The sequence below is a fragment of the Mus pahari genome, chromosome 2 (genome assembly GCF_900095145.1).
Source record: "Mus pahari chromosome 2, PAHARI_EIJ_v1.1, whole genome shotgun sequence".
NCBI lineage: Eukaryota > Metazoa > Chordata > Mammalia > Rodentia > Muridae > Mus > Mus pahari.
Window position 1 is genome coordinate 306762 of NC_034591.1, and position 14504 is coordinate 321265.

Below are 14504 nucleotides of genomic sequence, written 5' to 3' on the forward strand. Positions count from 1 at the left end.
CGAACTCAGAAATCCGCCTGCCTTTGCCTCTCAAGTGCTGGGATTAAAGACTAGGGCCGCCTTTCTTTTGCCCTGTGCACCTGTTGCACGTTGTAGGTGGGAGACCATAGGGAAGCCGGTGCTGTACAAGGAGCTACACCTTGGTGGCACCTTCAGTCAAGGATCTCCTACCCTTCCCCATTTAAGGAAGGCAGTGCCCGTGGAGTTGAACGTTGTTGAGGAGTGAGGGGGAGGGAGCTTAGTTTAACAACTAGGCTTGCATTTGCCCCTGGCCACATCACCTGCTGGAGCTCATGAAGTTGGTCGGCATGCGCAGCCTGTGTAAAAATGGACACACCAACAAAGGAGGAAGAAGGCACTGGCTGCGGAGCGATTTGTCTCCCTAACCCAAACAAATCCCGTTTTAAAGTTTTCTTTGAACTCTGAATCATTGTGTGGCCTCCCAACACATGAAGGTTAAAGCACCATTTCATAGGAAACAATGATCCCTGAAGCCTCCCAATCCTGTACTCAGGATGATTTTCATTTCCTTCAACCTTCTCTGTGACGGTTGAAGGGATGTCTCCGAATATTTGTTTAGTTTCTGTGGTGAAGGCAGGGAGCAATCTAGTGGCAATTGTTTATCGTCAAAACCAAAGCTACGCTATTACTAAAGTTTTGCAAAGAGAGATGAACTTATTGCCTGGAACATCATAGACACTTTGCAAGTTGTGGCTGTTTGAAGTTTCACAAGTTCAGCATGAAATTTCAACAAGGTGTCTCGAGGGAAACCGTGCGCCTGTCTGGCATTTTAGGACTTAGTTTACAAGATAAAGGGGCCCTGAGGCCACTTCATTAAAGTTGTCTGATGATTAAAGATACTGCTGGTGGGCCCTCAGAATGTATGACCTGGGTCTGGGGACACACCCCTGCTCCATACTCCATCTCCTACCCTGGCTTCTCCTTCCTAACTCTGGAACCCTCCATTCTGCCCTCTGCTACCTACTTTTACATTTGTTAGGACAGGCACGTATTTAATGTGTGTGCCTATATCACGTCACATCACTCTGCAAGGTGCTGGGTATGCAAAGTCAAGGTTCCTACTCAAGATACTCCTCTGGGTCTATTAAGCTGTAAAAACACACTGACGCAGTTACGATGTGGTAAGAGCCAGGATTGTTTGTGTCCGGGGATGGACGAGGCAAGGTGAGGTTAAGAAGAATCAAGAGTGCAGTTGTGAGATGGAGCCTCCAGAGAAATTTCTACACATTATCTAAAGGCCGCAAGGCATGACACAGCATGCATGTTTGAAGAACTTCAAAGTTTCTGGGTAAGCTGATTGTGGAGTTAAGCAGACGACCCAGTGTCTTCATTAGGGTTACTGTTGCTTTGATGAAACACCATGACCAAAAGCAACTTGGGGAGAAAAGGGTTTATTTCTCTCACAGTTCCATTTGATAGTTAATCTTCAAAAGCAGTGAGGGTAGGAATTCAAGCAGGGCAGGAACCTGGAGGCAAGAACTGATGCAGAGGCCATGAAGGAGTGTTGCTTATTGAAGGGGTGTTGCTTATTGGCTTGCTCCTCATAGCTTGCTCCATCTTTTTTTTAGAGACCCCCAAACCATCCACAGTGGATTGGCCACCACCCTCCAATCACCAACTAAGAGATGCCCTACCTGCTTGCCCAGGGCCTGATCTAATGGAGGCATTTCCTCCTTTAAGGCTCTTGACTTTCACATAACTGTAGTAGATGACATGTTGACCTAAAACTAGCCAGCACACGTGGGTAAGGGACAAGTTTGCTTGCGAAGACAAAGGATATAAGATCAGCAAGTGCCAGATGAAAGGCAGTGCGTGCAATTTGAATTTGTGTTTTTTTTAATGGAAGAACTACATGGTGATGTCCAGGAAACAGCTAACATTGCATGTGGTCCTCTGCAGTATGCTGGGTACTGTATGAATTTGAGGCTAACCATGTGAGATGGAGGATCATACATCACCCAAGTGAAATGACTTTCTGGAATAGCAGGCTCTTATGGAAGAGAGTGCAGAGGGAGCTCTGAACCTGGCATTCTGGACTTACCACCATGCAACACGTCCGGCCCCTGGGGGTCCTTCAGCCAAGTCATTTGACTGTGTGCTTTCCTAATTGGTGGTCACAAAGTCCAGCTGACTTGGAGCCTTTTACAGAGCAAGCGCATGATGAAGTCCACTGAAACTCACTTGGATCTGGGTGTAAGGTTTGCTCTCTGGAGTGAAACCTTTTTGGGCAACCAATACTAAGCACAAATAATAAACCAAGGCTTGGTCAGAGGACAGCGGGGACCCTCGTAGAATTGCAGTTTCAGGTCAATAGGACCCCGCACAAGCAAAGGACCGTTGGTGTGAAGTGATCGTATCTAACGGGAACTGTGGAACCCATGGGAGCCAGGAAGCTGTGGGGCTGAAGAACACCCTGTTGGGGGGGTAATGGACATGTCAGAACAGGGACGAGAAGAGGATGGCAGAGCCACTATGTGGGATCCCACCATGATCCATGCATGGAAGAGGACCCCGAGCACATGGGGCTCCAAGCACTGAGACTCTCCTGTCATATGTTAAAACACTTCCTCTGGACTCCGCTTACGAAGGAATGAATGAGTGTGAGGTGGCCCCTTTGTATTTTTTGCAAAATATTGGTTTGTTGTCCTTTTGGTTTGGTTTGGTTTTTTCCTAGTGTATAATTCTTTAATGGTTTCCATGTGGCATTATAATGAGAAGACTGTCTGCCTGCAAGAACCCAAACTCCAATTCTTTCTAATACACACAGTTTGAATGTGAATATTAAAGAACTGGTTTTTTAGACCCTTTGTGGGAAAAAAAAAAAAAACCAATAGAATTATCCCTAGTTTTAATTTTCATTTCACAAGCCATACCAGCTTTCCGTAGGAAAACATGCATATCAGAAGTTTTTGTGTTGGCAGGAAGCGTATAAACAGAGTTTAGGAAAATTCTGTCATCTGTCAAAGATGATGTTCCTCCTAACTTGTTGTCTATGTTCAGGGCTAAGGCATGTTAAAGTGGCCCCAGAAATAGAGTCTGGATAGCCAACATGAAGGACAAGCAAGGGGAGCTCAGGGTTTGCTCTAGTCTCTCCGAGTATTAATGGAGCACTTCACAGATTAACCTGTCCAAAAGCCCTCTTTGAACAGGCTCGGGGAGGGGGGACTCCATCCACAGTGCTTTGTAAACTAATGTATACCTGGGGTCCTGACAGAAAAATGAAGACACAGTCAAGATGTGCTATTTCCAGGTAGATCTGTTTACTGAGGCAGGATTGACAGAGGTGCAGGGCTTGAATCTTGAGCCAGTCAGACTGTTATCAATCCCGGACTCGAAGGGGACAGGCTTGGGGAGGGTATGTCACTGGAATGATCCTGCTGTCTGACGTAGACTTTGACACTGTGAGACGACTTGGAGTTGAGGGTCTGATCTCTGCTCTCCCTCTCTCTCTCAACTCCTGTCAAGACTTCTCAGTGGCCAAACTCAGTAAGGACCTGGAGGCACATGGCAAACGGATAGGGCAGCCTCCAAGGCAGAGGTCATCAGGACAAAAGGGAGATTCTCGCAGCCTGACGTTCGCCAGGGCCTTTCAAACCTCTGTAGCCGACTAGTGTGAAGCCAGTGGCGGTGGCAGTGTTGTCACAATCCAGGTGAAAGTGCTCAGAAATACAAGACGCCTAAGTGGGAACAAACAGTTGACTCTGGTGGATTTTGAGTCAGCACTGGCCTTGGCTGGATTTATCTTCTAGTGGTATTGAACTGGTTAAAAAAAAAAAAATGTGACTAGAGATCAAAGCCCTTTAGACAGATACATTGACTTCTGTAAACATCCTTGAACTGCTCCCACCTCCGCCTCCCCCCTCCTGTTGCCAGATCCGTCCAGTATCTCTAGAGGCTGTTAATACATGTAATGATTGTAATAAACACGGTATTTGCTTTGATTCCAATTGGCTCCAGCCAGACTCTGTCCATAGTTCCTATTGTTATCTTTGCTTACTAGACAACTGTATTGTCACCATTGGTAGCAACCTTTGTCACAGATTCTTCAACCCGGTTCTTACACATTGCACTCGGTGCTTCCCGTGACAGTGTTTGCAAATTGAGACTTTAGAAGACTTTCATATTAGTAATTAATACCTTTCTGCTTTGCACACACTCTTAAACTGGTTGTGCACTGGATAGTTTTCCATCAGAAATTTTCACAGAAGTTTAATTTTGAAGGAAAACAAACTTGTAGTTCCCTGCCAGGGGGGAAAAAAAAACTGTTATACTTTGTTCTCAAGGACCTAAAACTAGATTTAGTTGTAACAAAATGTTGCAAATCAGGTTTTAAAACTATAGAAACTTAACAAGAAAATTGAAGGACTCTGGATTAGACAATAGGATAGTCATAAGACACCGCCAGAAACGCTTTTCGATATATATCCAAAAATAATACATAACCCAGAGGATGACTTTTTTAGAAAGAGCTAATTTATGTCTGAAATAAAAGGTTATTACTTAGTGTAGGCCCTGGGGGCTCTTGGGGATTATTCTACTTGAGAATTCACTAGAAATGTAATTCTTTTTTTTTTCTCCCATTTTGTACTTTTTTATTAATTATTTCACTCCTGTAGAAAGGTAATCTTAACAATTCAATTTCTTTTCCATAGGAATTTCACCAAAATCAAGGCGTCTTTAGACAAATGTTGTTAGTTCGACTAGAGTATGAACATAATCTAATTCCTCTTCGTTTTGCTTAGCAATGATTTGTATGGAGGCCAAGTAGGACCTTCACAGAGACACGTGAGATTGTTAGCTCTTAAGCATCCCTGCAGTGGACATCTGTAATCAGTATCCCACACACAGAGCGCTGTCATGACCCAGCTGGAAAGCAACAGCAAGCAACCTGTCTCCTAAACCGTTGAAACCAAATGGCAGCTGAATTTCTACAACTTGCTGACTCACCTAAAAAAGACTGCAAGATATTCCAAAATACATTTAAAATCATGACCACTCGTGGCATGACTTCAGTCTGCCTTTACCTGTTGCTTTGTGGGTGCTTGGCCCTGTGAGATTTTTTCAGGAGAGTACAGATCTCAACCCTGTCAGGCCTCATGCTTTGGGGCACGCTACCCCACCATCTGGAATTCCCAGTTCTCAGCTCACTGGCAGCAGCTGGCTCGCACTCACCACCCTGTGTCTCCAGGCTTCATGAAGGACACCCACTGCAAGCTTCATGCCTGTGTTCCTACTTTCCCAGGCACACCATGGCCATGATGTTCAACCCCACGTATAACTTTTTAAACAAAAATCAGAACATACTGCAACAGAGTTCAGAGTTGATTATTCGTTCTATACTATTTCGTGGACATCTTTTCTGCGTGAGCAGGATGTACAAGATGAGAACAGTTCCACTCTTGTTTGAAAGATAAATAATGTTCCCCTATTAGTCACTACTAGGGCATAAACATCCTTAGGGATAACTGTTTGTTTAGTAGCGTAACTGTTTCTGAGGAGAATGCTGGATCAGGGACATGTGAACTGTTTTATAAATGCTGTCTTATTATCCTCTAAAGGAGTTGTGCCGATTTGCAGTTGAAAGCAAGTCTGAATGATGTCATTTTGCTCATTTCTTCAAGTCAGCCCCTTCCCGTACGGTTCCATTACAAAGAGTGGCGTCCCTTTCTTCTCTCCCTCCGAGAAGGTAGCTTGGGCGGTTTGTGTTTTTTATGGATTGCGTTTTCATAGCTGTTGCCCTTTTTTTTCAGTTATATTATTTCCTTACTGATTGATATAAGGTCTTTAATCAGTCTGACGTGACCCACCTGGAAGTAGGTCGGACACTTAAATACCTCAGTCTCTCTCTGGCGTTTTTAATCTTTGTCACCTTCAGGTTTATTTCTTTGTGTTGAGAATTGTTTTTCTCCCCCAAATCATTGGATATTCTTAATTTTTGTCTTGCTATTACCTTTTTTTTTTTTTTAAGATTTATTTATTTTATGTGAGTTCAGTGTCGCTGTCTTCAGTCACACCAGAAGAAGGCATCAGATCTCATGACAGATGGTTGTGAGCCACTGTGTGGTTGCTGGGAATTGAACTCAGGACCTCTGGAAGAGTAGTCAGTGCTCTTAACTGCTGAGCCATCTCTCTAGCCCACTGTTACCTTTACAATACAGCCTTTTCACACCATTGTTGTGACGTTTGTGTAGGCTTTTATGTGCTTCAACAGTAGTGTTACCATTTTTTTCTTGTGCAGATTTTACATTTTTAATTCCTGATTTGAGTGAATGTACTCTTTGCATTTTACAGCAGAATTAACTGGGACTTGTCTGTGTGTACCATCTAAGTTCTTGTTATCTTATTAATATTGTATTATCATAAATACTATGTGCCAAAAGACATAAACCTTGAAAAATTCTGGGGGGGGGGGGCGCGGAGGGAGCGATGGACTCAGAATTGGCCAAATACAGCAAAATACAAGACCTTCCAGGACACACAACCTTCTACTGCAGACTGTACTCGATGGAGAATGCACCTCCACACACCGTAGAACAACAGCAGCAAACGGGAGCTGTCAGTACAGGAACAAGAACAAAACCAACCAAGTAGGAGAGGTTACACTGAGGTGGAGAGAGAGGGAGGGAGGGACACACACACACACACACACACACACACACACACACAGAGGTTGGAGGAGAGCTGTGGTCTGGGCTGTAACACAGTGGAAGAACTCCTGTTCAGGTGGACAGGGCCCTGTTCAATCCCCAGGAGTGAAAGAACGAGAAACACTAAGTACTCTGCTCTGGCCTTAGGGAAATGTCCGGACACTTTTCTAGATTATTTACGCCTCCGAGCCCTGCGCCCTAAAGGGAGAACATCAACTGTGTTTTATCTGGGGTTGAACCAAATTGATGAAAATTCACATGTAAATAATTATTCTATTAATGGAATCTGAAGTTTTTCAAAAAACCTAAGAAAAGTGCAAGGGAAAACAAAAGATGGTGAGGGAAACTGTGTAGAGTTAAAAACGGGAAATCGCTAGATTATCCAATAAAAGGATAACATTCCCAAGATGGAAATAAAACCCCACGTGAGTGTTTAAAATAAATAATATGACTAAGCACCTGATAGATGTGGAGAGAGAAAATCTGAAGGACGTCTGACAAGAAACAATCAGTACAAGTGATCGGCCGCTGAGACAACCGAGCAGGCCGCTAGAGCCAAAGCAATAGGCATTCTGGGAGCTGCTTCAGGCCAGTGCGGTTTAAAATTGAAATTTAAGAGTCAATAGAGAAATCCTTGGTCATAATCAAAACTGACTCGTCAAGAGGTTCAAAGATCTAATGGAACAGTCACCAAGAAGAGATTCAAACAGTGTAAACACGCCCAGCTGACGAAGATGTGAGCCGGACAATTTTGGAGCTGTCAAAGGATTACTTATTCTTGCCGTTAATGCTTCAAAAATGAAGAAGAAAGTGGGCTGATCGCTTGGCTTATTCCTGATGTCAAAACAGGGGAAAGTAACACAGAGAAAATCCTATAGGGCTACTCTTATTTATAAAAATATTAATATCCTGAGTAAATGTTTGCAAATAGGTGATAAGTGTATGTACTATATGTAATGATTAATATTCACGAGGAAGCTAGATTGGTGCAGGGTTAGGAAATCTAATGTCATGTCCATCATTAGAAAAACGAAGAACAGTCGCACGGTCACTGTTAATAGACATTTTAAAAGCATCAGATAAAAATCTATGTGTACATTTGAGTGTTGAGTAAATTTTAAAATGAGTAGAAGGGAAATTCCTAAATCTATCAGTCAGGATGTTCGTATTTTTAATGATTATAGTCTATACTGCAGCTAAAGTATTGAAAGTGAAGATGGTAATGAGAAGTTTATTAGGGTGAGACATCTGAAATCAGCTTCCTGGGAACATCTTAAAATAACAAGGCGATCCGTCTGAAATGTCATCTGGTAAGATGCTAGGCTTTATTATGGACTGAGGTTAATGAATGTGTGCCTTCACAGTGTGTGTGTGTGTGTGTGTGTGTGTGTGTGTGTGTGTGTGTGCCACTCAAGTGGAACTTGGTAGACAATCTGCACCTGACTTGTGTTTACAGTGTGTCAGAGATAAAGAAATGTTCCTGCTATGGATGCTGGTAGAACTGAAGTAAGTCTTGCCTCGTTATCTTCCTAGGACCGATCGCCTTAAAAATCCCTACTGTGCTATTAAGGCCTAGTTGTTACAGACACAGTACGATCATAGATAATAAGCATGTACAGACACACAGTGGACAAAGCCTTGTCCAGGCCCTCAGGGAGGAATCATAGGACCTCTTAGGTAGCAGTGAGTCCAGGATGCTGGTACCATGAAACTGGGTCTTGTGGGATAAATAGAATTTCCATGCATAGAGGAAGAAAAAGCTTCCCAGGCTAAGAGAACAGATTGAATGGATTGTGGTGGTGGGAGCTGGGGCTGTGCTAGGTGCAGTAGTGCTGAAACCCCGCTGAACATTCCCTGGAGAACGTTAAAATACAAAAATTAAGAAAGGGGGAAACAGACAATCCAGGACCCCCTGACTTGGTGATGTAGCTTTAAAACAAGGTCTCAATTATACAGTCTAGGCTGGTTTTAAAACTGATGATCCTCCTGCCTCAGCCTCCTAAGTGCTAAGATTGGATATGTGCCTCCACGCCTGATACACCCTCCTCCGCTAGCTGTCAGCCAAGTGTCTCTTAACGAAAACTGACCCCTGGGTGGATTGAAGCAAAACGGATCATATGAGACGAAGAGACGAGAGCTGTCAGGGTAGCTGTATACTCGTCCCCAAAAGTTAAAGCACCCATCGTTTTATTCTTTCTCATACTCTTGTACGTTGACTGGACTCCATCTCGGTCGTCTTTAAATGTCTGGGGACAAGGTAGCCTTCATTGTCCCATACTGGTGGCTCACAGAGCTTTCAGCGGAGAATTTAGCAGGGACTGTCAGAGTGTCTTCATGAACACCTCACAGCGTCACTCCTGGGTCCCCAGAGGAAGCATGTCAAGAGCAAGCACTCGAAAGGGCCCAGGTCACACGACGTCTTATGAGCTAGCCTTGATAACCTCAAACATCACTGCCACGTTCTGCAGGTCAGGCAGCTCCCGATCAGCGAAAGCTCAGTAAACTCCGTCCTGTGATGAGGACAGGGTGGACGTACATGGAGAGAAGAAGACATTTTCAGAGACCTGCTACCCCAGTTATCAGTGTACCAACCAGCACAGGATCGACGTACGTGACGCCAAATTGGAGGAGCTCTGGATAGCAACACAGACAAAACAATGAGGATAAAGAGATCTGGAAGATGCAAGATGTGCATGTAAAATATGTGAAAGGTATTGACTGAGTATCTGACGACAAAGAGGACGCCCTTACTTCGAGTGTCTGTAGAACTTCTGCCTTTCCTCTCTAGAACGGGGAGGCGTTTATTCCCCTACACACACACACGCACACGCACACGCACTCATGCACACTCACGCACACATACACACGCACACTCACACACACACGCGCACACGCACACACACATGCACACGCACACACATGCACATGCACACATGCACACACACTCACAAACACACATGCACACACACGCACACTCACACACAAGCGCATACGCACGCACACACATGCACACGCATACACACACATGCACACACACTCACACACACATGCACACGCACTCATGCGCACTCATGCACACATGCACGCGCACTCACGCGCACACGCACACTCACGCATACACACACACACACACACACACACACACACACAAGTCTGAAGCCTTGACCTGGTCTTTCCTCAACCTTCAACCTGGAAGAAATCGTTAGAGTTGTGCCTCGTCGGTCTGCTCTGTGTCAAATGGGTTCTCGTCACTGCAGCACTCCTCCATGGGATGACGTCCTTAGACACCGTGCAGATATTTGTGTTAGGCATCTTGTCTTGTTTTTTCTCGCTTCTGTTGCCTGGGAGCACCAGGGGAGGGGAGTTTATTTTGATTCCCCACAGTGTCTAAATAAGAGCAGTTTTGACTTGTCCTGGGATGCTCTGTACACTTCAGGGTCACCCTCCAGCAGCCACTGGAATCCCCCCTGCCCTTTCCAACAGTGACTTGGGAGTTGGGCAAGCATTGTTTCCCGTGTGTTCTCTTGAAGTCTCATAAGTAGGGGAGGGCAGTTTTCTGATAAGAGTTTTGGCTTTGTTTTATTTATTTATTTTTCTTCTTCTTCTTCTTCTACTTTGCTCTCTGAAACCTGTGTTGTGTGCCATCCTGGTCCCATTGAGACAGTGAAATGGGAGCCCAGGGTGTGGGATGATGTAATTTCCTGGCCCGTGGAGTCCTGTGCGCTTCTTGCCTCTGTCGTGTTGTTACCACGAGATATAGTTCTGTATGAACTAGATCTTGTCCTCGGGCCACACGAGATGGGCGTGTAACTCGACAGCTGGCTTCCTCAGTAACAATCAGGTGTCTTTGCTATTGCAGGTCGTCACGCTGTGGTACCGAGCCCCAGAAGTCCTGCTCCAGTCCAGCTATGCCACCCCTGTGGACCTCTGGAGTGTCGGCTGCATCTTTGCAGAAATGTTTCGCAGAAAGTAAGAACTCCATTTTCTCTCTGAATCGTTGGTCTTTTACGTACCCACATAGCATTTCTGTCTCGATTGAGGGCGTGGTCAGACCCACCTGTCCTACATCTGTGTTCCCGGTCCTTACAGCTTCTGGTTTGTGGTAACTTTGTTTGGCGAGTGATTTCCCCCGTTGTCCTAACTGGTTAACGTGCAGCATCTCTTTAGTGAAGGAAGACTCTCAGGGTGGACTTTATCCCCAGGAGGATCAGGACTGGGGAAGGTTTTGTTGTAGTTTTGGTTATTTTTCCTCTATTAATTTCTTTACTTGTGCATTTTAAATCCTGTTCACAGCACTCAGCACTCCCCCACCCGAGGTGGGCTACAGAGTTTTTAACAGAAATTCTGACGATGGAAACTGTCGGTGCAGGGTATCAGGTTAAAAAGGAGCAGGCCAGGGGGACCTGAGTGGTGCCTTAGAGTATGGCATAGCCCCACCGTATGGGGAGGGAGCTGGCACATTTGGGGACTGTCGAGGGTTGCAGGTCGGTGAGACAGCTCAGTGGGTACTTGGTACCAGGCCTGAGGACCTGAGTGTAATTCCCAGGACCCACACGGAAAATGGAGAAAGGGGACTCTCGAAAGCCCCTTGACTCCCCTGACCTTCACGGGCATGCTGTGACGTGCACACAGGTAAAATAAAATACGTCCTTGAAAAGCAGATTTGCTTAGAAGGCGGAATCTAATGATCACACGAGGCTGCCTGCGTTCTCACTTAGTGTCCCTGTGTCCCACACATCAAGCATGTTTCTGCAGTTTTCATGGGGCAGTGAATGAACCCTATGACCTCCTTCCGCAGGCCACCCCGCTTGTAAAAGTGGTAGTTCACCTGATTTTTAGGTGACAAAAACAGGCAAACAGCACTAATCAAGTTTGGTTTCGTTTTCTGTATTTTTGTTTCCCTCGGAAGAGGTGAGCGAGAAGCCAAGTGTATCCCTCTTGAGCGTGTTCAGAGTGTAGCTCCGAGTAGCTTCTTTTCTGAGGAAAGAAGTGGTCAGCCATTCTGGCTTGCTGGTTGCTCTAACCAGAGGAAGTTCATTCAGAGAATTTTGTGAACTGCTTCTACGCCTCAGCAAGACTCACTGTAACTCACAGGATGACTGGATTGTGGCAGAGACAAGAGAGCACAGAGACTGTTTCATGCTGCCCTACTGTGTGTGGGGTGTATTGCCAGAGCTTCTGCATTGTATTTGCTTCTCTATTTCTTGATGTAGGAGGGTACTGTGGTTGAATGGCCCCCAAGAATTAGCAGGGGTCTGAACTGAAAGGAAGTCTAGTAACTTCTAATGTTGTACTGTTTGAAAAGGGGTAGGGGATTATAAAAATTAGCCATCCACTGAACAGCGGAGACGACTAACCAGGCCAACTAAGTAGGACCTGGAACAGTTGAGGAAGTGGAGGGGGCCTGTGTGGATGTGTGCATGTGACGCCCAGAAGTCAACCTCAGTGTCCTCCTCAGTCTTTGACACCGGGTTTCTTTCTCACTGGAACCTGGGGCTGGCTGTTTAAGCTAGGCTGGCCCCAGGGATGCCATGTGTTTGCACCTCCCCAGCCGTGGGACACGGGAATGCCACCATGCCCAGCTTTGTATGTCGGTGCTAGAGATGGATCTCTGGTGCCTGTATCTGCCCTTAAGGCGTTTTTGAGAGTGTGGTCCCTGTGCTGTTGCTTCAGCCTTACTTGGGGCCTTCTTAGAAATGTGAATTCTTAGGACCCATCCTAGATTGGAGTTAGTTCCGGAGCTGGGTCTGTTTCCCTGTGTTTCGGCAAGGCCTCCATTTGATCCTAATATGGTAAGAACTACTGGATTGGATGATGGTGTTGGCAGAAGTGGGCAGTCCTTAACGGTGCACATCTCAGACACTCCCTTGAGGTTCAGATTCATTGTTGGGTCGAGCCAGGAATTCCGTTCTTTAAACCTGCCTTAGGTGATCCTTTTATCTAACAAGAGTGGAAGACATTAGGTTGAAGTCTTACGGCCAGAGATGAGATTAAGACCGACGTGAAGAGCAAGGTGAGAGTTGGGGTGGTTGTTCCAGGCTATTCGGAATAACGCCCATGATACTAAGAGTTGATTAGAAAACTGCTCATTCAGATTATATTTATGTGTTTAGAGTTCTCCTCTGTGTAAAAATGGAGTCTGTATTGGGGGGGGGGTCAGTTATTTTTCCATAGTACGAATTAGATTAGCTATGATTGATTTTTTAAAAAACTAGTTTTGAAAGATGCTAAAAGAAAGATAAAACTTGAGACATTAGAATTGAGCAGCCTCTAGTTAGATATTGGCAGTATTTTTTAAGTCTGAGTGGTACCCATCTATGGAACAGGTCAACCCCAAGTTTCATTTTTCAAGCCTTAAACACCTTTCCACCTAAGTGATCAGTCTGATTGATAATTAGGTTCTCAGCCTAGCTTGAGGACTCTCAAATAATGTGGAGAATATATGATACACTCTATTGCCGGTGCATCAAGCCCATTTTCCAATGGGAAAATTCCATTCTGTACTCTTACGACTGAGAGAGGGGGCTCAAGGAAAGACTTCGGTGGTGATCGTATGGTCTGCTTTGCCTGCTGGGAGAGTAAGATACTGGGTAGAGAGTGGGGACATAAAAACCTTTCCTCCTGAAGGTACTGCATAAAGAGGTAGATCAAGGTCTGAGTGACTGAAGGATGGAGCAATATCAGAAACTGGATCCTAAAGCTAAAGTAGACTAAGTCTCTGCCAAGTATATAATCTACCCTTCCCGGGGTACCCTGCCCCGCCCTAGTCCCCCTGCTGTGACTATGACCTTGATCGTGCGTACAGTCTGATTATTTCTGCTCAGATCACATTGACATTCCTGTGATACCACCCAGATATCTGGACATGGCATGGTTCTTAACGGAAGCAAAAGTGTCGCAGTATTCCAGCATTTCCAGGATCTAGCTGGACTCCTGATTCCATGGAGAGCCTGTTGAGAACTGAAAGGCCCAGGATCCCGAAAGCATGCTCTTTCATTACTAAAGGCTACTTATAATTCGGGGAATATTTGACACCTGTCTATTTTTCATTCCTACTTGCTGCAGAGGCAGTGATTTCTATGTCATACTGTCTGTATTCCCGCCATCGTTTTTGCTGTTACCGCAGCTTTATATTGGTTCTGACTGATTTTTCACTACCCTAAATCAGCTTACTTTTTAATTTAGCCTCACCCTAAACAAGAATACATAAAACCATAGCCCTGGTAAACCAGTAATTTATTTAGCTGATAGACATTAGAATCTATATAAATATCAAGATTATTAGAAAGCTACTCATGACCATCCACCAAAATGGCCTCACACATCACCAGCTGAGTGCATCTAAAATTCAACTAAACTCTAAAATACAACTCCCTGTAGAATGGTTGCTATATGAGAGGGCCACTCCCGAGAAATGACCATTTAAATCCTAGTGTAAAAGAAAGTCATCGCGTGTGTGATGAGTTTGTTAAGCAGAACTGGCTGGAGAGGAATGGGCGCTGTGGGTTGGTATAAGAAGACGGGATGGGGGGCTGGAGAGATGATGGCTCAGTGGTTAAGAGCACTGACTGCTCTTCCAGAGGTCCTGAGTTCAATTCCCAGCAACCACATGGTGGCTCATAAACCACCTGTAATGGGATCCGATGCCTCTTCTGGTTTGTCTGCAGACACCTACTGTGTACTCATATACATAAAATAAATAAATCTTTTTTTAAAAAAAGAAGAAGGAGGAGGAAGAGAAGGAGAAGAAGACGACGACAACTATATGGGGTAGTAAAGAATTCTCAGTGAAAGGTCAGAGGTCACATCCCAGTTGTTTGTATAAAATCTTTGAGG

The 14504-nt window shown here is 45.0% G+C and overlaps 1 protein-coding gene across 2 annotated transcripts in view; it reads left to right on the forward strand.

Annotated features, from left to right (window-relative positions):
• Cdk6 (cyclin dependent kinase 6) overlaps positions 1–14504 on the forward strand; it is a 178791-nt gene that overhangs the window by 120690 nt on the left and 43597 nt on the right. For both annotated transcript variants that reach the window (XM_029535610.1, XM_021190849.2), the window contains exon 5: positions 10528–10637. In XM_029535610.1, coding sequence (XP_029391470.1) covers positions 10528–10637 — 110 coding nt within the window. The remainder of the gene's footprint in view (positions 1–10527; positions 10638–14504) is intronic.